The 25,286-nt window shown below is 36.0% G+C and overlaps 1 protein-coding gene across 1 annotated transcript in view; it reads right to left on the bottom strand.

Moving 5' to 3' along the window:
- Window positions 1–9,701: 9,701 nt before the first annotated feature.
- The window catches only part of LOC107737725 (protein FAM19A1-like), a 39,637-nt gene continuing 24,052 nt past the window's right edge, over window positions 9,702–25,286 (bottom strand). Inside the window, exons 3-6 of the mRNA XM_016549316.1 lie at window positions 16,998–17,138; window positions 11,169–11,293; window positions 10,620–10,692; window positions 9,702–10,362 (exon numbers count right to left, since the gene is read on the bottom strand). Of these exons, the coding sequence (XP_016404802.1) occupies window positions 10,666–10,692; window positions 11,169–11,293; window positions 16,998–17,138 (293 nt within the window). The 3' untranslated portion in view covers window positions 9,702–10,362; window positions 10,620–10,665. The remainder of the gene's footprint in view (window positions 10,363–10,619; window positions 10,693–11,168; window positions 11,294–16,997; window positions 17,139–25,286) is intronic.

The raw sequence follows: 25,286 nt of genomic DNA, 5'->3' as shown, positions 1-25,286 counted from the left end.
TCAAAGTCCACTTCAAAAGGAGATATTTTATTTAACAGAAATCACTTTTCAAAAACTACAACGAACGACTCGTTTGGACTATAACGCATATTTTCCGGGATTTGTGATATCACAAATACTGACGAATGGGATGAGACCTGGTTGAGCTGCATTAGAGAAGACAACGAGTGTTATCACTATGTCGGAGACGCACTAGTTTTCCCAAGGCAGACGAACTTACGAGTGGTTACAATCATCTGGGTTTAAATCACGCTCAAATTGATTTGATATTGACGCAATATTTACACTGAAGCTCGTATGCGGCTATGGTAAGGGGCATGACTATAGGGTTAGATCTCTGCCACAATTCTGCGCGCGAAAGATCATTTTGAGCACACAAAAGTGCATTTTGCACGCGCGCAATCTGAGTTTTGTGGAGAAAATGTTAATTTTGCAAAGAAAAAAGTATTTTGAGCGCACTAACATTAATTTTGCATTTAAAATAAGTTTTTGGATGTGTGCAGACCTTCTCTTTTGCGCGTGCAACTTTTCACTAGCTTGCTCACCTGATGCCCGCCCTCAGTGCTCTCTAAATGCCAACGGCTCCCTTGCTCAACACCAGGTGGGCATAATTATTAAGCAGGTTATCTTCTACAGATAAAATCTCGAGATGGACTAAAAATGAACTCCCAAAACTTACTGCCAGATTCTGGAAGATAAATTCTTCAAACAGTGGTACAAGAGGATGTGGTGCTGGTCCTTCAAGAGTTACTCTCAATTTATCTGTCTATAAACCCTATATATATATATCTTCAAGTATTTTACTACACTTCATTATGTGATTCTTATTAAGTACTTAACCTAAGTCTCTGAGAACCTGACACCTTGTAATTCTGGAGAATATCAACTTGCATAATAATTATGCATGCACTGTATTTTTCCTCTTCTGCTGTTGAGGTAATGCAAGGAATGTTGTGATTGGTTGTCAAGGCAGCCAATCAGAATTTAGCAGCCTCGTCTCTGATTGGCTGGAATTATGGCATATTGTAACGCTGGGTTGTGTTGAGCCAAGGAGCTGTTGGCATTTAGAGAGCACTGAGGGCGGGCATCAGGTGAGCAAACTAGTGAAACATTGCACAAGCAAAAGAGAAGGTCTGCACAAATCCAAAAACTTATTTTAAATGCAAAATTGATTTTCGTGCACTCGAAATACTTTCTTCTTTGCTAGACAAACATTTTCTCCACAAAACTCCACATTTCGTCTTTCAGCAGGCGGGCCTTCATTTGATACAGGAACTATTCGTTCATGCCAGACTGGGGAGAGAGGTGTAATAATGTAAAATATGTGAAAAATAATGTTTTTTTCGAACAACCTAGTATGAGAGCCTGTTCTAGTACACCCCCAAAACAAAATCAAGACTTTGTAAAAGAGCATAATAGGACCCCTTTAAGCTAACGCGTCTTTAAAAGAAGTTTTTAAAAAGTACTTTAAAAACTGTACTTTCAAAAGTTTACATTTTTTTAAAAGAAAATAATACTTTTATTCAGCAAGGATGCATTAAAAAAGATTTCCACTTCAAATAAATGCTGTTCTTTTGAACTTTCTGTTTATGAAAGTATCCAAAAAAATGTATAATGTTTTTTTTCTCAAAATATTAAGCAGCACAAGTGTTTTCAGCATTGATAATAATATGAAATGTTGCTTTAGCACCAATTCTGAAGGATCATGTGACATTGAAGATGCAGAAAATTCTGCTTTGCATCACAGGAATAAATTACATTTGAAAATGTATTCAAATAAAAAAACAGTTATTTTAAATTAGTAATAATATTTGACTATATTACTGTTTTTACTGCATATATTATTCATATTCATATAAATTTTTGTGTGTGTGTCTTTGGTTCTTTCCTTTGAAATGTTTCTTGAGCAGCAAGTCAGCATATTAGAATGATTTCTGAAGAACCATGTGACACTGAAGAAGAATTTAGCTTTGCATCACAGGAATAAATTACACTTTAATATATATCCAGATAGAAAACAGTTATTATAAATTGTAATACTATTTCACAATAATACTGTTTTTACAGTTGTATTTTTGGGTGAGCATAAGACTTTTTTCAAAAGCAGTGCTACTTACCCCAAACTTTTGAACAGTAATATAGTATATTTTCCAGAATATCATCTTTTGTGCTTCACAGAAGAAAAAAAAGTCATACAGGTGTTGAAGGACACAAGAGTGGGAAATTTTTGAGAGAACTATGCCTTTAAATATCTTTGGAAATCACAGGTATGTTTTGTTTTTATTGATTAAACCATGTTGCATCATAATGCGAAAATCTGTTGTTCCCCAAATTGTAACCAAGTTAACTCTGATGTTGTTTTTGCACAGCAAAACTTCTTCTGGGGTTCTGATTTAGACAAATATTAAGATAAAGCTCCTACCAACACACACACACATACAAACACACTGCCTGTCTCTTCATTTTCATCGGACTGACTTAACACACCACCTGCAAGTGGAGGCAAGTAAACATGAAAGTTTGGAGCAAAACAAGCCCTGTTTGATATGGAAATAGAACACAGGAGTGTGAGAGTGTGTGTGTTTATCTGGATGTGTGAGGAAAGACAGATGGAGAACCAGACTATGCTGGAGCCCATGTGCTCCTGAGTTGTAGGTCATTATCATATTAGAGTTTATAAAAATTCTGATTCCTTTTTTTCCGGGTTTGGGGACGTAGGGGGATCAGCTTCAAATTATGACTGTAAAAACAGTGAAATTATGTATTAGTTTGCTTACACAAACACATGTTGGGTGATCACTGCAGGTTCCAGTCTGTTATTAATTCACACCAGGGTCACCGCTGACTGTTTTGAATGATTTATCATGAGGCTCATTAAGACGCATGACAATTCACTGAATTAATTTGGTTTACATTCCAAATGTAAAACTCAGAGATTTTTTCAAGTGTTAATAAATAAACATTCATTATTGAGGTGCCTCTCTGTATCGCTATTTAACCATGAGGAATGTGGGTATTTTTTCACCTTTTCGCTCTGCAGTGCCCATAAAATTATACCTGACAGTTTTAAGTGGCAAGAGGGAAGATGAATTTGAATGTTTTTCAAAATAAACACATTTCAATTTGAATGACACAGAACTCTCCTGGAGAGAGTAATTGTTCTGTGTGGAGATTCAGAAAACAGGGCATTACTTATGCATGCTGTGCCTGGCATCAGTCCCCTGGGGAGGGCCAGCTTTCTCCTGTAGTGTTTTAGAAGAACCGAGGACAGTGGATGTAAGTATACCTGCTTGAATTTAAACGATGTTGACGTCCATAATGAACTTAATGGTGGGGTGCTTGAGTTTTACATTCACACTCATCTGTTTGCGTGGCATTGTTAATAATAAGAGTGCAGCTGAATAACTCGATGTGCCATTGTTCGCATACTTTAAAATAAGGAAATGAGGAACTCATGCCAAAACGCTATGCCAGCATTTTATTACATCCAGCAGTGAGTGGAGGAAGACAGAGAAAATGGTTTGGCTCTGTGGGAAATAAAAAAATTCTAATTATGAACTATTTTAGACCAGCAATCTACCATTACCAGGCTCAGTTGGATCTGTCTTTTTGGAGGAGAAAATTAGCGGGAATGGATGTGGGGGCAAAACATATCCAAAATGTGTGTTCATTGGTCAGATAATAACCACAAATCCTTACTTACATCATACTCACAAGTGGGACAGAGGAAAGGAAGGAGAGGAACACATCATGTCACATATGTGTGCTATTAAAGACATAGTCCACCTATAAATTAAGATTCTGTCATTGTTTATTCATCCTCATTCCCAACTTGTATGACTTTCTACCGTCAAACACAAAAGAAGATCCAAGCTGCTCTTTTCCATACAATCAAAATGTGGCAACGTCTCCAAGACATTTGAAGAAACATACCTACAAAGCTACCTGAAAAACAATGCGCAAGTGTACCAAGGACAAAAGCTGTTTTAAACGCAAAGGGTGGTCACAGCAATTTTTGTTGGTGAAAATACTAATGGCTTTTTTTTTTTTTTTTTTGCTAAATTTCTCCAAATCTTCTCAGATGAAAACACAAACTCATCTGCATCTTGGATAACCTGAGGCTGAGTACATTTTCTTTTAATTACAAACTGAATTGCTATTCTTTTAATTGCAAACTGAATGTAGTTTACAAACCTCTTAACTGTAAATACGTTATAGTATAGACTTAGAGAATTGGAGGACTTCTAAGTTGAGAATCGTCCAGTCAGTGGAAATGAATTAACTGTACAGGTGTTTAGCATAATTAATTGAGCAATGATGCGCTCCATCTGTTTTGGGATTTGTCTTTTTGTATGATTTAGAAAGATGTATCCGAGTTTCCATACATGGATTGAGTCAAAGTCCAGAAATTTATTCTATTTAGTATGTTTTTACATGCACATTAATCATAAAACTCACTCTTATTGATGTGTAGAGCAACACAGACAAAACTGATTGGTTGATCATTTGTATTAAACTTGTTTTGTTTTGTTTCTTGTTTTTATTAAGTCTTGTTTTGCTTCACATCTGCTGGGATGTTCTTATTGTGAGGGAATGTGCTTTTGCATGTGGCTTTAAATAGAGTTGGAGTGTGCTTATTATTTTAAAGTGGTAAAAAATGTTTTACAGCCCTATACATTTTCATTTGTGATGATTTTTATTGACTAAAAATGTTTACAGCACAGTTTGTTACTTGAACCAATAATTACAACACTAAACTGAGCCCCATGCACAAGAAATTATAAATAAAATAAAGAAATTAACCTTATTGAAAAAGGCTTGGGGTGTTCTAACCTCATTGAACATGTTTGTTTATTTATTTATTTATTTCACTATTACCTTAAAATTGTGCACACTTTAAGTTTTGTGTTTCATGAAGAACTACTCAGACTCTATAATGAGCTGTCTAGGATGCTTTGGGTGATTTCCTTTTTTTGGCTGCTCCTTCTGATCAAGTGTTTTGGTGTGTGTATGTTTGCAGTTGAGAGATACCTGTCTTGTTTGTGTAACTGGGTGTGAGAGGAGGCTGTGAATTAAGTGAAGCGAGAAGGTGAAAATGAAAGGTGAGAGCGAGTCTTGGGTTCGCATAGTCTCACCACAGCCTGTGCTGTTCTGATCTTCAGGAACCATGATTAAAAAAGAATAATGATGGCTGGCATTTTAAAAACCAACTCAGACAACTGTGAGATCTGAACTGGAGCATTTGCGCATGTCTTAAACATGTTTCAAATTTGGAAATCTCTGCTTTTTTTCTTCTTCTTTGAATTATTCAGCGTTACCCGTTACTTGATTTGGAAAGACTCAGAGGTAGTGATTCTGGGGAAGTTTTAATGCTGCTTGCATGCACATTTCCAAACAGCACACGTTGACAGCTCCTGACTCTCTGCTGGTCATTAATAATTGTGATTGAGAGCAGGGTTGTGTAAGAAGCTCCTGATGTCAGGTTAAATTAGAGTCAAAAAGAGGGACTTTACCAACAAAAACAAGGGAGCTCATGTTGTGATCAGCACTCATGCTGCAGTTAAACACAAGTAAGCAGACACTGTTACATTGTTGACCCTGTAATTAAAAAAAAATAAAAATAGTTCATCCAAAAATGAAAATGTGAAAATTTACTCACCCTCAGGCTATCCAAGATGATGAGTTTGTTTTTTAATCTGAACTGATTTGGAGAAATTTAGCATTACATCACCAATGGACACTCTGCAGTGAATGGGTGCCGTCAGAACAAGAGCTGATAAAAACATCACAATAATCCACAAGTAATCTACACGACTCCAGTCCATCAATTAACATCTTGTGAAGTGAAAATCTGCATGTTTGTAATAAACAAATCTATCATTAGGATGTTTTTAACATCAAACCATTGTTTCCGGCAAACATATGAGTCCTCTATTCATAAAACTATCCTTTTTAAGATCAATTATTTCATTTCATACTTGAGAATTTCAGTTAGTGCTTTCTGTATTTCTTTTGAATCTTTCATAGAAAAAATACCAGCTAGTTATTTTCAAAAGGATCCAATTTGCAATCTCATTTGCCGTCCTTTTAAAGTGTTATATAAATGACTTTTTGTAATGACATTGAGACTTGCAGAGCAGACAGAGAGCCTCACAGGAGCGTTTCAGACTTTACAGACCTAGAATTGTCTCTCTGAGCAAATATCAGTGCAGTTAACTCTGTGGCAGTGAGGAGGACATCACTGCTTTTATCCTTCAAAGCTCCAGCGGCTTCATTGTATCAGAAACTGCTTTGAATTCTTAATAGCCTCATTTGCTGGACCTCAAAGAGCTCAACAAGCAACCATCAGCATGTGTGATATGTTTTTTCCAACACTTTCTGAAAAACTCACAGTGCATACCTTTGCCTTTCCAAAAAAAAAAGCACTAGGTTGGAAGTGTTAAAAGGACATGGTAGAAATCCTGGGAAATATGTGTATGGGTTATTGACATGAAACACTACAGGAAAGATAATGTCCTGTGGTGTGACATGCTTCACTTTCCCAACTGTGTTTAACTGCTTTTTTCTGTTGTAATTATTTCTCTTTTCTGTTATAATTATTATGCATGCTGTTTTTGTGAGCTCATATTACTGACAGACTGTTTCAACTATTTAACCATTTAACATGAACTAATAGAGGCAAAAATGTGATAAAAAAGTTATTTTTTTAAAGAAATGGTGACCCACATATACACTTTCCTTTATAAAATGATGACACTGATTCAAAAGATCCATGGACACGTTGTCAACTACCCATATGCATGTGATTAAATTACAGAAGGAATTGCTTGTTTGAGAGTTTTGATGATTTAATGGCTAACTTATGTGGCAAAATGTCCAGTTTCAGTAGATAGAAATCTGAAAAATTGGTAGGTGTTTTATAATGAAGCAATATCACACAGGCAGAAGGGCTGTGATTCATCCATATGAAAGAGGCTGCAGTGGGAGATATTGCTTTTATACAGTTCAGTAAACAAGAAACATGAATATTAGACACAGTATTGTCAGTTACTTGCTCTGCCAACGAAAATATGAAAATCAGTCAAAGCAGAATCATTTCCTAGCAATGGTGTCCCTGAATGAGTGCTTTTGAACGAATCAGAGTAAACTATACAGTGACTCACTCATTACAGCAGGCACGTTTAACTCTTAAATGAATCATTGTTTTATGATTCACACATAAAGACAGTGGCTATATATAAATATACATACATCCCTACAACAAGCTCCAGCGGCTTCATTGTATCAGAAACTGCTTTGAATTCTTAATAGCCTCATTTGCTGGACCTCAAAGAGCTCAACAAGCAACCATCAGCATGTGTGATATGTTTTTTCCAACACTTTCTGAAAAACTCACAGTGCATACCTTTGCCTTTCCAAAAAAAAAAGCACTAGGTTGGAAGTGTTAAAAGGACATGGTAGAAATCCTGGGAAATATGTGTATGGGTTATTGACATGAAACACTACAGGAAAGTTAATGTCCTGTGGTGTGACATGCTTCACTTTCCCAACTGTGTTTAACTGCTTTTTTCTGTTGTAATTATTTCTCTTTTCTGTTATAATTATTATGCATGCTGTTTTTGTGAGCTCATATTACTGACAGACTGTTTCAACTATTTAACCATTTAACATGAACTAATAGAGGCAAAAATGTGATAAAAAAGTTATTTTTTTAAAGAAATGGTGACCCACATATACACTTTCCTTTATAAAATGATGACACTGATTCAAAAGATCCATGGACACGTTGTCAACTACCCATATGCATGTGATTAAATTACAGAAGGAATTGCTTGTTTGAGAGTTTTGATGATTTAATGGCTAACTTATGTGGCAAAATGTCCAGTTTCAGTAGATAGAAATCTGAAAAATTGGTAGGTGTTTTATAATGAAGCAATATCACACAGGCAGAAGGGCTGTGATTCATCCATATGAACGAGGCTGCAGTGGGAGATATTGCTTTTATACAGTTCAGTAAACAAGAAACATGAATATATTTCTCAAAAAAAAAAAAAAAAACACTATTTCTTACTATTTCTAAAGTTTGCATCCGGTGAACACTTTACTATCCCATGAGGCCACGGGCGAGGAGTTGTGAATGGCAGTAAAGCAATGCAACTGATGCTAGTAGGTCTCATGACAGTGATAACATGACAAAGGCCTACGACTGGATTACACATACTATCTAGAACATATTTTTTAACAGTCGCAAAGTACTTATTCTAAAGAAGCACCTGCTCACTAGGGTATGCAAATTCAGACACAACCATTTCCTGAATGAATCAGTTCTTTTGATCAAACTTGAGTAAAATGATTGAATGAGTCACTTGTTTTTAATGAATCAGTTGAAATAATGATTTAGTGATTCACTTATAAAGACAGTCACTTGTTATGTTTCTGAATTAATCAATTTTTAACAAATTGGTTGAATGAATCATTCAGTGACTCGCCCTCTCTCGCGATGATGCAAACTGCGGAAAGAAACACTGTGAAATCCCCACTATTAATGCACAATTAATGTTTTGAACATGCAAACACAGACAAGTGGAGTGATACAAACAGTGAAAAGTCCCAGTGCTGCTTGGCTGTATCATCAGCACTCTTGGAACACTGCTCAGCCAATCAAATCTGAACACGGAAACGATTGTATAATGATGTTGAAGACTGGAATTAGATCCGCTAATTCCTTCCATTTATGTTCTTAAAAATAATACTGTGATTCCTCTTGATCTTTTCAAAAACACAAAAGAACTTTTTCAATTTAGCAAAAACCATACTAGCAAAAGCTCAGCCTGTCAGAGATAATGCTGATATTTGCTGAAGATTTCCTTGTATTCATTTTCCACTCTGATATTCTGTAGTCAACTGTTTGAAATTCCACTAAAGCTCCGCTGAAGGTGAGGGCTAAAGTTCATCCTCTGCTGTCCCATGCGGAGGACTGTAAATGTAGTGATCTGTATTCACTCAGCCTGTAGTTAGAGCCTCCTTTCTGCATGCCGACAGCAACACGGAGGCTCTTATGATCACGGCTCCCTGCTTAAAATGCTGGAGCTACATATTCAGAGTGAGTGCGTGCTCTGGCCCTCAGCTGCTTCGAGCAGAGAGGACTATTTCTGAATGTAAATGACAGGTAAATGTCCCAGCGGGTGTCAGAATTTCCAGTGTCCTTCAGTGTGGACTGCCTGCCTATACATTCAAAGACCCTCCACCCGCTTTCCTCGGGTCCATTCAAACGACCAGATCCCCCAATATACAAAATGGTCTTAATAGGTCTTGTACCATTTAATGAAGGTATATTTGAACAACGGAAAATGAATTTGATTCAGAATATTTAAATGTCATGGTGTTTTATATGTGCATGCACCAGCATATTTCAATCAGGCTTCATTAACTTCAGTAATAAATCCACAACTTTTATATATTGCTGCAGCCAAAGTGACGGTCTATTAGTTTTTCATTAAAAATTTAAATTCTCAGAACACTTCAGCTAAGCCTTGATGACTCAATTTGTCAAAATATTACTGAAGCCCAAAAATAATAATAAAATCAGCATCTTTAACCAATCAACAGAACAGCGGACAAGAATATGTAAACAAGACTGTTCCTTTGCACTTTCCCACCCATTACGTTCACATTAAATTATTGTTTATTGTAAGTCAAATACATTTGTAACATCATTCTCACCTGTTTTGAATTCATTTTATTTATGTAAAACATTTCCTTCACCTATTTTTACAGCTTTACAGAAATCATGCTGAAGACTTATTTGGTTTTAGTATCACCACCAGAATTCATTCTGAATCTGATATAACGTTCCAGGAAACGGAGGAACATTTCCGGACTGGATCGGTCATTCCATGTACATGTGCTCCTCAGCATTTTGCTCACAGTCGATGCACAAAGTGTCTTAATTAAACTTGCTTGATGAGGATCAATCCCCTTCTGAAAATCCACATGAACAGGAAGCCAGTTTCACTACATACAGTAGCGGAGACATAGGAACATCCAAGAATATTACAGTTGAAGATTATTTCAGGCAAGGTATAGCTGGTTTGAGTGCACTCCACACAAAGGGATACGAGTTTAATTATCCAGGACTCATTGAGAGGAAACAAATATTTGACAAATGTCAAACAAAAACAAAACAACGAAAGAACCAGCAGTGTTCAACTGCCACAAAGATTTTCTTAGAAAGTCTGGTGTCCATGTTACTCAGAGACAGATGGATTTATGAGCAGACGACTCCATTTCAAGTCATTAAACACATGTCTGTTGGTTTAGAGTTGAGAAGACTTAATTCAGCTTGTCATCTTGGATGTTTCCCTGAAAAAGTACAGTAAATAAAAGCTGGATGAGTAATACGAAAGCAATCTGAGAATGAATTTCATGTTTGAATAATTTGCAGCAACATAACAAACAGGCTAACTAAATGCGATTGGAATTATCAGAATTTATTATAAGTTCACAAATGGACCATAGTGTCTACGCCTTTGAAATACATAATTTGTCTGTTTTCTATCAGTCATTTTATGCCTTGACTGAATCACAATTGTGACAGAAAGAAGGAATAATATCAAAACCTTCGTAAAGTTCCTCCGTTATGAGCTTGCAGTAACATTACATCTGCTACAAGGATGTGTAAGGGTGGGTATTCTGTAAAAAAAGAAAAAAAAAATTCACATCTGCTATAGAAATGACCTTATTGGTTACCCGAAGAAACACTCTGATTGGCTACTTTTATTTAAAACAATTATTTGAGTGTCATTTTCTGCTTGAGGGAAGTTACATGACCGAATCACTGCTATTTTAATAAATATTGGATTTCTAGCGAGATCCAGCAGTGTGCAGCTCTTCTATTTTTATAATACTTCCAGCGTCCAACACACCTGCCTGCAGCCATTCAGGTGTAGGAGGGTTGTTTATTTATTGTTCTGTGTTCTGTTTTTTATGTATAAAATATTTCAGTGAAATAAGCAAAAAAAAAACAAAAAAAACACACACACAGATAGGGCACACACACACACTTATTAACATCATGCAACCACACGCTGCACCACCAAGAGTCTTGTATTGTTAAATACAATAGCTAAAGTAACACAAGAAATGCTTTTGGTTGCTCTAAATCTTACCCTGGTGGTTTTGATTTTGTTTCCAGAGTAGCACATCCAGCCGGAGTTATCTGGTAGAGTCTTGCATTCCTCTCCCTCCAGACACGGCTCCATCTCACACCACCACTTCCCAATCACTATGGAGGCTGTGAACAGATCATAATTGGGTTAGACTCTCACTGGCATCTGACTTAAAACAGAGTAATGTTCCATTCTCCATGATCGACTGCTCCTTGACCATCTGACATATAATATTTATATGTCAGAGGATGCTTCTGACATAACTGACTGCATTCTTAACTGACTGCATTACTCCCAAGTGTTTTAGGATAGATTTTAAGCATTTATACTTTAAGCAATTTAAGCGTTGTCTAAATTAAATTCAATTAATTTTATTTCATTTTTAAATAAAAATTCTGTCATCATTTTCTTTCTTCTGTGGAACATGAAAGAAAATATTTTGACAAATGTTTTGTTTTGTCTAAAGAGTGGGAGTCAATGGTGAGTAGATTTAGTCAATGAACACATAATAGCATATACAAAGCACACTTACTGTACATATAATATGTAACTATAATATTTGTCATTATTGTAATATGTGACCCTGAACCACAAAACCTGCCAAATATTGTCCTATCCTAACAAACCATACATCAATGGAAAGCTTATTTATTCAGCTTTCAGATGATGTATAAATCTCAATTTCGAAAAATTGACCCTTATGACTGGTTTTGTGGTACAGGGTCACATATGTGTTTTGTCAGAGGAGGATGGCTTTTTCCAGAAGGGTCTGGTTCCTCTTAAGGAAGCTTTTCTCTTAAACATTTTATGGATTTTTGTTCTTGCCACAGTCGCCTTTGGCTTGTTCATTGGGGCTTTAAGGTACAATTTTCTATAAAGCTGCTTTGAAACAGTATGTTGTGAAAAGCACTATACAAATAAAATTGACTTGAATCTAATGTGCTTGAATAGCCTCAGTGGATGTCTGCGGTCAGTAGGAGCACAGCCATTTCGCAGAGTGGCACTTTATAAAATGTATTATTCTGAAATTAAATCCCATGCCGATTCATTCACTTAAACTGCTTCACCTTGTAGTCTTAGGAAATCTTATGAAGAATTACATGGTCCGTATTCTATATTTATATAAAATAAAGGTCATTTTACTGCCATTACAATGGAAAGTTTTACATAATTTCAGTTGCTTGAAACAGAAGCATCCTTGTAAAACTATCACTTTTCCCACTTTGTGAAATTTATGATCATTACCAGATGGAGAAAGAGTAGAGACCATTAAGGAAGCAGGTGCTCAGGGGTTTGAGAACATCTTATCTTTGCATCAGTATGAATATGTTAGAATATGATACAATAATGCATCACGGTAATGCTATCTAACATCCAACACCAAAGGTTTAAGGAGAGAGTGTGACATATAATATAATGCACTTACGTTATTAATATTCTGACAAGTACGTGACAAGTTTGTGACTTACTCCTTGTCCGTAATAATGGGTGAACTTAAGTCACATACATTAATATTGTAAAACCCAAAAGCACTCAACCAGTAGTTGTCTCCTTGCAAACAGGGCATTAAAATTTGATTTGCCTGTGCTCAACACTTTCTCCATGGATATTTTTAAAGAGTGAACAAACATTCATGCTTTATAGACTTTGCACGCATGTAATAGAAAATAACCAAAACAATCCAAGGTTTTAATTTAGCACAGTGGCTAGATTGACAAATAACCAGGCGCCACCCGATCTAAATATTCCCTCACAGTTTAATAGTAATGACTTTATGAATTTCTTCACTGATAAAATAGATAACATCAGAAATACAATAACAAATGTAGATTCTACAGCGTATAATACTTCAGCTTCATTCATCGCACCAAAAGATAAACTACAGTGCTTTACAACTATAGGACAGGAAGAGCTAAATAAACATATCACTGCATCTAAACCAACAACATACCTGTTAGATCCTGTACCCACTAAATTACTAAAAGAGTTGTTACCTGTAGCAGAAGAAACACTTCTCAATATTATTAACTCGTCATTGTCTTTAGGTCACGTCCCAAAACCATTCAAGCTGGCAGTTATTAAGCATCTTATTAAGAAACCACAACTAGATCCTAGTGAACTGGCAAATTACAGACCCATCTCAAATCTTCCTTTTATGTCTAAAATTTTAGAAAAAGTTGTGTCTGCACAATTGCGCTCCTTCCTGCAAAAAAATGAAATTGATTTTTCCGTACATTTCTGCCATATGTACATTGACTGACAGTCACCACTGATAAGCTACCACTAAATATTGTAGAAACTTAATTTGCTGTAAAGTTGCTTTGCAATGATTTGTATCGTGAAAAGCGCTGTACAAATAAACTTGAATTGAATTGAATTGAATAATAGTCACAGCACTGGCTGAGGCGAACCTAACACTGTTCTTCCCATTTTTGCCAGTTCAGCATGGCCAAGGACACAGAGCAATAAAAAAATCCATGGAAAACATAACCTCAGGCAAGAGCTCTGTTTTTTGATAAAAATTCACTTTACTGAGGTCTCTTATCCTCCAAAAAGTAAACAAGTATCTCATACACAACATGTGGCCTTCGATGTCATGTACTCCTTTGACAGAGAGAGGGAGAGTTAGCCTTCAGCCTCGTATCCTAGAATATCAATGTGATGAGAGGAGAACAAGAACATGGACCAGTTTCAATGGCCATCATCTTAGTGATACCTCGGTAAATGTGTCATCTCGGTTTAACTAGGAACCAGAGATCATAAAATGCAACAAAATTTAGCATTTTTAATCCTAGTTACTGCTAAAATATTATATAGCTACTTCAGTAAATGTTACTGCTGCAAGACCATAATAAATGAAAATAATTAAGAAATTAATGTAAATAGTCACTTAAAGGTACAATAGGAGATCTTGGAAAATGCTAACTTTAGCCTGATAGCACTAAAAGCGAACGTCCCACCCTTCCTGCAATCGCCGTCCAAAGCCACGCCCCCTGAACGCATTTACACTCACAGACCAGAGACAACATTACTACAATAGGTTACATCAGTGGTTCCCAATTTCAGCCCCCGCTCAGGGAGTGGGGAGCAATGAACACTGTGTAGGGATCATATGGATTGGCACACAGTTCATGCACGTAGCTCGCTTCTAACGAGCTGGCGCGAGGACTAGATTAACCGCTGGGCTACATCATGTGTCACTCACCGGTGAGAAAACTTTTAAAGTACTATACCAGGAAGGAAGATCGGGTTGTTTATGTTTGTCTGCCATTGCCTGACGTATCCTGTCTGCGCGAACCGGGTGCGCAGAGGTATGCAGATACATATGTTGACAGGCAGGTAGGACAGCATATTAAAACGCTCGGACCGAACGTTTTGATTAGACGAACATTTCTTGATCCTACACCTTCCACATAATATATAAAGACAGACAAATACATTTAGACCACTTAACTTAATGATTGCTATCGGGATGTGAAGAGACTTTCAACCAGCATAACAAAAAATGTTTCTGAAGACAATCACCTATTGCACCTTTAAGTTAATGTTACTGCTGCAAAACCTAAATACATTATTACAAATATTAGTTTATATTATTTAAGTTTATATAAAATACTAACACTACTTCTGTTAAAACTGATTATTTAAATAACTCATAACGGATTATTAACTGATTATGATTACTTTCAAATCTTATAAGAAATAATAATAATAATATGGGAACTTCTTCAAAAACATGGTTAAAACTTCCAGAATCTTTCTGCCGTTGTTTTAAATAACTTTTTTTGGCAGAATCTGTATATATATAAAATATTAGCCTATCGTTACTTGCAGTTACTGCTGGAAGGATTACATTTAATGAATCTATTACTTAATTACTTCAGTTTAAATTACCGTTTCAAATCATAAAATCATTATATGGGATACCTTTAAAAATGAATGTAGGAAGGATTACATTTAATAAATGTATTACTTAATTACTTCAGTTAAAATTACCGTTTCAAATCATAAAATCATTATATGGGATGCCTTTAAAAATGTGGATAAAGCTTCCAGAATTTTTTTGCCATTGTTTTTTAATTACTTTCTTGGCAGAAATGGTATTTTTTTAAAGGTAAACCAGCAACAACATAAAGTTCCAAGTAACTTAAGGCATCTTTGGACCAAACGCCTTTGCTTTTTCCCCTGTTACTTTAAATAAATCAAAACTTTTTCAGAGCACAGGCCATCCTTGTGTATTTTTCTTTCTTCTTCTTTTTTTTGGGGGGTAACATATCAACTACAGAAATCACACACACACACACACACACACACACACAAATATCAGGAAAAAGTCCCATCCACACACACACCTCTGCCTCTTAACTTTATTAGACCAGAATAGACAACACACTACGGCCTGTAAAGATGGAAACAGCAACTGCCTATATATTTATGTCTTGCAGAGTTTGTACAGATTTTTTTTTTTTTAAATCATGATGCTAGCCCTTGATTTAGCCCTTGCTTTTTAATGAAATACAGCCTCAGTCACCGTTCATCTTTTTTCCATACAATGACATCGAATGGTGACTGATGCTGTCATTCTGTTTAACATCTCCTTTCCACAGAATAAAGAAAGTCACAGGTTTGGAACGGCATTACGATGAGTAAATGATGCTAGAATCCCTTCAAGCTGAGCGTTTAGGTGTTTTAATATTCAAAAAATGACACATTTTCAACTTTGGGAATAGAATATCCTAACGAGCTTGACATGGGGAAAAGGTTGGATGCTCCTCCGCGAGATTCAGTGAAAGTTAATGTTCTTTGATTATCTCTGGGTGCGTTGCGAGTGAGATGTTCTCCCAGAAGTGTTAGTTTACAGCAGCTCGTTTGTCATAAGGACAGAGCATTAATAATGAAAAGCCCTGAGGATCTGAGCTTTTCTAGGGCAGGGACACTGCAAGAGCGACCCTGAACAGAGTTTCTTCAAACATACCACACCTTAAAAAGCTCCACAGTCTTTTGGAGCACCTTGCAGCTTTACACAGCTGTGTGTTTTAAGCACAGCTGCACTGTGCAAGCCTGTTCACACACTGCAAAGCTGCATTGAGATGGTTCAAAACAGTCGAGCATCTGTTACATTTCTAACAACATAAAACAAATGACATCAAAGATGTATAGGAGTTTAGTTCTTGGTCAGAACAGATTTGAAACCGCATAAACACATTTCATTACACCAAATACACAAAATAATGTTCTTTTTAGCAACGTCATTTGACCCCTTTAAGGCATTTTAACTTAAAACTGTCATTTCTGGCCAAAACACAAATCTATAATCCATTATGTTGTCCTCTCACATCAAAATCCACCAACATACATACTTGTTTAGAACTGTTTTGGACTATTTTTGCTTGTAAACTGTGATTGGTCTGTGCATATTTCTCTCCTGATTCAGACGAGATGGTATTTTCACTGAAGAAAGCAATTTTATGGATAGTGGACTTAATGATGAAAACGTCCTAATGATGGACTTGTTTATTAAAACATGCAGCTTTTTACTTCGCAAGATGTTAATTAATGGACTGGAGTGGTGTGGATTACTTGTGGATTATTGTGATGTTTTTATCAGCTGTTTGGACTCTCATTCTGGCGGCACCCATTCACTGCAGAGGATCCATTGTTGAGCAATTGATATAATGCTAAATTTCTACACATCTGCTCCAAGTAAGAAACAAATCTTCACCTACATCTTGGATGACTTGGATGTGAGTAAATTTTCAGCTAATTTTAATTTTGGTGTAAATTATTCCTTTAAGACTTCATCCATGGTTGCCATGTCTATTCACTTACCGTCAACACAGGAGGGTTTATTCCTGGTGGTTCCTGCCACTTTCCCTGGTAAACAGGAGCACTTCACTGTCTGAGATCTCTCTTCAATCTTGTTTTTGTTACAGCACCTGTGTGCCGCAATCACCTCACATGTCCCTCCTTCTGTCGAAAGACAAAGCCATTAGTAAACAAACAAAAACTCCTGACTCGCCACGTGGATCTACATTTACAATCATTATCTCATGCATGTCATCTTTCATGGTCCCCTTATATTGCCACATAATTCATCATGCATTTCAATGTAGACACCGCAGACACTCCTTAGGGAGGATGAGATGAGCTAGTGCTTTAGAAGCAGAAGAGAAAAGACATGAGGGAGTGAGATATATATGAGAGATGAGACACATATTTTGTACAGGTATATATACCAAATTTTATTATTTGATTTTAATATTTTTGTCTCTTTTTTTCCCTACATTGTTCTTACAGTATATTAACCTTATTATTTTTTGTTATTTTTTTTCCTTGTCACTTTCCTTTATTTTTCCATTCAGTTCTTTTCATTTAGTTTATTTGTTCCTTTATTTTATGTTCCCATTGAAGTATTCTTCTTTACTTAATTTATTATTTTATATTTCTTTCTTGTCCATTTTTAAAAGTTCTCCTTCATTATTTCTTTATTTACATACCATTATTTATTTATTTATTTATTTTTATTTATGCCTTGTCCCTTCCTTTTATTTTCCTTCAATTTGTTCTATATTAAGTTTTTGCTTTTATTTTCTACTACCTTTCTTTTATATTCCCATTATTTGTCCTTTCATTTATGTTCCCATTATATTCCTTTATTTACTTAATTTATTTTATTTTTTCTTGTCCCTTTTTTAAATCACTCCTTCAGTACTTTCTTATTAACTTTACTATTTCTTTTTATGTTTTCCTTTTATGTATTCCTTGTCTCTTTCTTTTATTTTCTCCTTTATTTCTTTCTCTATTTTACCTTATTTATTTTCTGAATTGTCTATTTTGGTACAGCAGTATGCTCTGCCAATACTGTAAATTCTAACAATCATGCTAATAAAGCGTTGCTGACTCTAATAGAAGAGAAAAGGCTCTGTAGGATCAGGACAAAGGGAATTATGGGTAACTGCTGCAATTTGTCTTAAGAGCACTTTACCAATGAGCGATCTAAAATAAACCGAAGTCCTTTAAGAATGACGGCCTGTAAGTTCCTGTATTCACAGTGAGATATGACAAAACACTGCTAATCCAGCCTTTAGAGACAGATAGATCAGATAGAGATGAAAAATCTTCAGTTCATGAGCAGATTGGACCTATTGTTCACTGAACTGAGCACCATTCTGCAGTGCTCTCTGAATTCAGGGTTACCTGAATAGACTGTTATTTTAACAAAGATATTCAGCAAATACACTGAACAGCAAAGGGAAGACTTGCTACCATTTCAAAGCATATAGGCTACTGTACATTTGTGTCAAAAACAGATTTGTGCGAAAAGGTGAATCAAATGACAAAACCACATCAGCCCACTGGAGAGAAATTAACTACTCATTATAAAACTGATAAAACAGTTCAAGTAATGTTTATATCAGTGCAAAACACCCACAGAGACCAATTATTAAAGGGATAGTTAATCTAAAATGGAAAATTGTCATATTAACATACTCTCATTTCGTTCCAAACCAGTATGGCTTCTGTTCATTTTGAAGATTATCCTGATCAATCTTTTTTTAATAAAATAGAAGTGAATTGTGAGGGGGTTGTCAAGAAAGCAGCTCTATTTCATACCCAACAAACAGAACATTCCCCTAATGTTCCCATATGGTTCCCTTTTTTTTGGAACAAAATAAGAACGTTCTATAGGAATGTTCCCTGTAAGTTCTTTTTTAAGAACCTTCCCAGAACGTTCCCTGCAGGTTTTTTGTTGTTGTTTCATTTTGTAACCTAAAGAGAACCTTGCCAGAACGTTGCCTGCAGATTATTTTTAGTTTTATTTTCATAGCCATGTAAACTAATTACAAATTTTGCAGATGTTTCTGAGTGATGACCACCAACAGAGAGATTATTCTAATGCTGATATGTGCATTTTTTCATAAACAAACTATTTGCAAAATAGTTTGCAGACGTCTGAAATAAGCTTTTAATAAAGTGAAGAAATTAAAGCAGTCAAATAGCATTATAATGATCAGATAAATCTAATTATATAGCTAAAATATTAATCCAAGTTAAAGCGTAGTCTGCAAAAGAAAAAAATCATAAACACCTGGGTTTGTTTGTAGCCCATGTTCTTTCTTTACTGCATTCCTCTGATCTGCACGCGCTTTCTCCGAGATACTGCTTTCTCCGGTCTTACACAGAAAGCGGCGCAGTCGCGTAACTTAACGGTCATTTCATTTTTCTGACCTGTGCACTATATTTTAAGTCTGATGAAGTGACATTAGATTTATGTGAGGAAAAACTTAAATTAAAGTCGTTATTCGCTGAATGTTTGAAAATCTCCCTTCATACATTCTTGTGACAAGCAAGCAGTGTCGTCCGATTCATGAATGAATCGTTCTTTAGAGTCGGAAATTTTAATTGAATCGGTTCACAAAGCCAGTCTAAATGATTCATTCGCTGATTCGGTTCCCGAGTTCATTTCACTCACTCAAAGATCCGGGAACAAAAAATAACATCAACAACAACTTGCATTTCAGTCTGTTTCTCGCACAAAGCTATGGTATGACTTCAGAAGACCAGCACACGATTCAAATAGACCACTTTTATGGTGTTTTGTGTTATTTTTAATGCCTAAAAGCCCGCTGACCGTTTACGTATGGAAAACACCAAATATTGAAAAGTTTCTCCCTTGGTCTTTGGTTTAAGAAAGAAAGTCATGTTGATTGAGAATAACATGATGGTGAGTAAATCATAATTTTAATTTTTGGCTTAATTCTTTTAAACTTTAGCACCAGCAAGCTAGTCGTCAGGGACTATTTAACGTAACGTACAGCGGAAAGATATGGCACCTAATGAATTTGCTTGATAAAATAATGATACAGGTTTTTTAAATAAATAAAATGACGTTCAATTTTTTTCTAGTGTTTATGTATTTTTATGTAGCAACATATAATGGATACACACTGGCGTCATCTAGCACGTCCTACCAAATTGTGTAATTTTTTTTTTTTTTTAATGTAAATGTAATACAAGAAATAATACAATAATTTAAAAAAATTAACCTTCATCTTCAGACCAGAAAAAAAGTGGTTTTCCATCCTAGTCCTCTTACAGTCCTAAGTGGTCAAAAATTATCCAGATCCAGTAAGGAAAATTGCATAGTACAATATGTGCACATGTTAACAACACAGTTCCAGTCATGGCCGTACTGTAACTAAGGTTTGGCTTCGAGGAGTCAAACAGACAAATAGCATTGTGGAAATCAGGAAACAATAATGCTCCACTGAGAACTATTGTGGATTGTTGAGTAGGCCTTGTTTGTGCTTCTTTAATTATGAAAAATACTCCATTTCCCGGTGGGGCTTCAGTCAGAATTCACAGGGGTTTGTTTTCTTTAATGCCTAGTCTTAATTACATAAGACAGACCCAGTTTCCGCTTTTGATCTATCAAGAGAGGGAGAAAATGCAGGAGCTCCTGACTAAAATATCTTCACTCCTCAATGAGCGTAAACAGAGCAGTGGGCCTCTCATTCGGGGATTTGAAAAGAGTGGGGGAAAGGGAAGGAAAAAATGTTAAATGCACTTTTAAAAAATCAATAAAAATGTAAATAGCTTCTCTGTCTCCAGCTTCTTAGGCTCTCGTTACCTCTAGATTGAAGTTAGTCAAAACAGGAGGGGAGAGACACACAAAGGAAGACAGGAACAGAGCGCTGCCTGTCGACTGTTTTAACAGCACATCAGAATATTTTAGAGCGCTTCTGAATGTTTAAGCAGGTGACAGTGGACAGCTCAGATCCATGCAGGGACGTGATTGCTTTTTGTATTCTGTCACTTCGTGCGACTCGCTAAAAATTGATTGCTGAACCTCAGGGGCTTAACGTTATCTCGTATAGGCCTCTGTGTGGCTCCTTACTCAACATATCAAACAGAGGTTCATAGGACTTTTAAAGCTGTGGTAAAGCACTGTCAAGCAGCTTTCATTAACTGGACCTTATGTCAGTGTGTGTGTGTGCTCATACTGTACACTGCAACCAAAAGTCTGAGACCACTAGTGAAAATTATGCTGTTTTGCTTTTTTTTCATTACAAATTGAGTGGAAAGTTGAACTGAAAAATTACATTATTTTGTTGTAGAATTTGTTCTCTTTTTGCTTTAATGACTGTAGCTCATGAGCTGCATGAACTCCATAAGATTGTGTAAAACCTGGTATTCTCCAGCATGATTTGAGATGATCCAAAGAGCATCTTGAGCTTCAGTGGAAGCAAGAACATCTGACCATCTGTAGTCACATGTTTACTTATCTGATTAGTGACCTAGAAATAGTGCAAAATCTTAAATAGGCTTAGGTCTTAATCATTTTACGTCATAACGTAGGGCTACACGTTTTGTGGGAAAATCTAATTATGATTTTTTTTTTTTAGATAAATATTGTGATTGCAATTGTGATTATATATCAACATGACTATAAAAATAATAATAACTATTACTAAATATTAAACAAAACAAGAAATATGACTATTGTCATATTTTTCTGTAAAATAAAAAATTAATATTAAAAATATAATAATAATTTTATTTTACAGTACAACTGTAAAATTACTATACTAATATTTAAGTCTGTCTTAATTCATTTACAAACTGTTGGGAAGCTTGTTGGTGCATGTTGCATTCCTAAAAAGCAGATGCAGAGAGGCTTTTGTGTGGAATTTTACTGTGAACCGAGCCGCTTTGAGGCGCTGAAAACACTGTATCATGAGCTGTTTGCGTGTAAAAGAACACAGTGCTGCTCTTCACTCTGAAACATGCAGCGCAAATATTTGACTAAATTTTACCCCTTTGCGATTTGATAATTGCACTAAGCAAAATCAAGATTTAGATTATATTTTTATTAATCATGCAGCATAGCATTTATTTGTCCTAAAATGCTTTATGGTCAGATTTAAATTAGATTCCCATATGCTCTGCACTGTGTACCGTCAAACAGACTACAATACTGCATTTTCCAATTCCTTATACCATTTTTAGATCTCTTTTCTGGTTCCTTTCATCAAATTGAAATCTGAAATTAGATCCGGTATCCATTTAAATGGAAGAAGCCAAAAGCAGTCTAGCACTTTTGCTGCCATAATGTTCACTAACCTCTGCTGGAACGTCTCAAAAACATCCCGAAAATTCTATTTAAAAGTCTCGTGTATAATTCCATGAAATGTTAATGACTAAGCAAACTTAGAAAACCTACAGAGTATCATTGAATGGTGCTGAGTATCATATTTTTAAAAGACATAACATAAGGTCACCCTGAGGGAGTGTGGGCTACACGGCGGATGCGCTGATACCTGCTGTGGTAGGGAATCCTGCATCATACTGCTTACTACAAGGGCTATTTCAGGCACTTATTCAGTTTAATGGATATGAGACCAGGCCATCGGGGACCAATAAAAGCTCATTTTCCTGCAGCAGCCAGGGTGGGGAGAGAGAAAAATAGACAGCGTATTTCACACGGGCTATAACTTTGACTCTTCTGCTGTCTAATTAGCCAGCTGGAGTGTGTGTGTGCGTCATGTCTGTCTGTCTGGAGAAGGCGTAGTGTGCGCATTCGGCCTCAATTGTTCCATTCATCCGCAGCCATCTGCGTGAGAGTTTCCCCTGACAGGCAGGTTATATCACAACCTCTCAACAGCAAAGAAACACGCTTTCAGAGGATAAACAAACAGCGACAGATGAGCAGGCACAATACGGCTCTGACTTTAAACATATGAGCCTGGACAGGAAAGATTTCAGTCACATGCTGCAAAACAGCTAGAAGCGAAACGGGACGATGAAAAGAGGAGCCAGTCTGGGTGAGGAGACAGAAATGCTGCACACTGAAAGCAAAATCCTGACAGGATCTGTTCCCTTATAGTTATGCTCCTTATGATGAATTTACGGTTGAAGTGTGTAATTTGTTCGATGTCTCTTATCAGAATTTATTGTACAGAGCCATCTATAATTAAAATTACGTCACCTTTCTGACAGAAGTGTAAACAGTTTTTGGCACTTTGTGTGAATGAATGGTTCGACGTGTCAAAATCTGGCTCAACCAATGGTGTAAGTTTTTGGGCGGGACAAACTGTTGACAAATACTGATAAGCGGGGCAAAGGGATGGTTACAATTTCTTGGGAAACCCTTTTGGGAACAGTAAGTGCTTGCAAGGCACTAATTTATTTTTATTATTTTTTTGTTGTTGAAGTGTCTATGCATACTAATGTGCAAATAGCCGGTCTATACTAACTCCGCCCACCATTGTCTGGTTGAGCCAGACAAAATTACAAAAGAAACCCATCCAGAACAGAAGCACTGGCATGCAGGGTAATGGTAAATGTAGATTTTGACATGATGAACTTGAGTTCGATCCCATTCTTCTCTCTTTTCCGATTACATATCAGCTCAGAGAGGCATTCATTTTAAATAAAAATTAAGAAAATATTAAAAAAGTGGAAATAAAGTGCCTAATGGGTATTTAATAGGCCTAATTGAAATTGGATGTGGTTGTGTTGATCGGACATGATATGTGCTGCTCATATTGTTACCATCTTCCTGGACCTTTGAGGACAGTGAGCAGATGGATAAATATGGTAGAGGCAGGGGCGTAGCCATCATTTCAGAAGTGAGGGGGACAGAAATGTTATATATATATATATATATATATATATATATTAAACAAAACAAAACAAAACAAACAAACTCTGTATGGGTGTTTTGAAAGTTTTTTGCAAAATACTCGATAATGTCAAATCGCACATCGTTAAAACAACAATTACGATATTATCGCAGACGATATATATCGCACACCCCTAGCACAGACTATCCTGTATCTTTTAATTTAAATCTATATTTATTCACACCGGCTCTTGAAAACCTCTATGCGAACACACTTGCCCGAAAAAGTGCGGGGAACGAATTTATGTGATATTAAAAGTGGGGGGGGACGCGTCCCCCGCGTAATCTACGCCCCTGGGTAGAGGTGTAGGAGTGGGTTAGAGTTAAGCATAGGAATAAGTGAGATAGCAAAAATTTAATAAAAACTGATATGTATTATTGTTCATATTTTTGTTGTTGTTATTGCATGCTGTTTTCTAATGTAGTACAATACACTGAGGTGGAAATAGTATTTGCTAGTCTTTGCAAGTAAAAATAGCATCTAACACTTTTCACTTAGTGTAAATAACATCTATCGCTATTAATGTTAATAACACTTAACACTATTTGCATTTAGTGCAAATAACCTTGTTTTCTCCACAGTATTTTGCAATTAATTCAGCTTGCTTAATGTGCAGACTCTATTTTTGGTAAATAATTTTAGCCTTAGGTGTGCTATTTATTTATTTATTTTTTACAAACATTTATATTTTATTATTTATATACTCTTAAAAACACTGGGTTAAAAACAACCCAACTTTATTTTTACAATAATAATAGCATTTTTTCATGAATTACTTACAGACGTAATTTTACTTTTAAAGTAAAAAGAGCCATATGATGACAATTGCGACAAAAACAAAGCCAAGGGGCTGCATTTGTTTGAATATTTCTCTTTTTTAAGGTCTCCTTCCTTTTTTAAAGTCATCTTTCAAACCCATTACACACAGAGACTGCTTCCTTACAGTTATTTTCTGTCACTACTTCTTTATTATTCATCCTATCTCCCTAAACCAGGTCTGTTTAAATCGAGCCAGCAAACAAGAATGTCTCAAAGCCCAAAACCAGAAGGTTTCTTAAGGTGACCTTGGCAGAAGACAGGTTTTAGCCATACACTCTGACAGTGCTGTCAACAGCAGTTGATGAGAGAGCAGACTGATGACACGCAGAAAAATCACAACCTCCACCGCTATTACACACTGGCCAGGGGTGTTTATTCCTGTGGGTGTTACATCACAGAATGCTGTCACTCTTCTGGGAAAAGCTGAAATTGGTGAGTACTGTTCACTGATGAATTGCTTTATCCTCGCAACCCTCAAAACATATTTGTCACCGACAGAAAAAAACCTGTTTCTCACAACCAAGCTGCTTCCACCAGGGCAAAGAATGAACTCTGAGGCAACGAACAGAGGTTATCTATTCCAGTGCACATGAAACGCATCCCTAGCAGTGTA

This window comes from Sinocyclocheilus rhinocerous, unplaced genomic scaffold (genome assembly GCF_001515625.1).
Source record: "Sinocyclocheilus rhinocerous isolate Xijiao unplaced genomic scaffold, SAMN03320098_v1.1 scaffold72, whole genome shotgun sequence".
NCBI lineage: Eukaryota > Metazoa > Chordata > Actinopteri > Cypriniformes > Cyprinidae > Sinocyclocheilus > Sinocyclocheilus rhinocerous.
The sequence above is the reverse complement of the archived record's forward strand: the minus strand, read 5'-3'. Positions and strand labels throughout refer to the sequence as shown.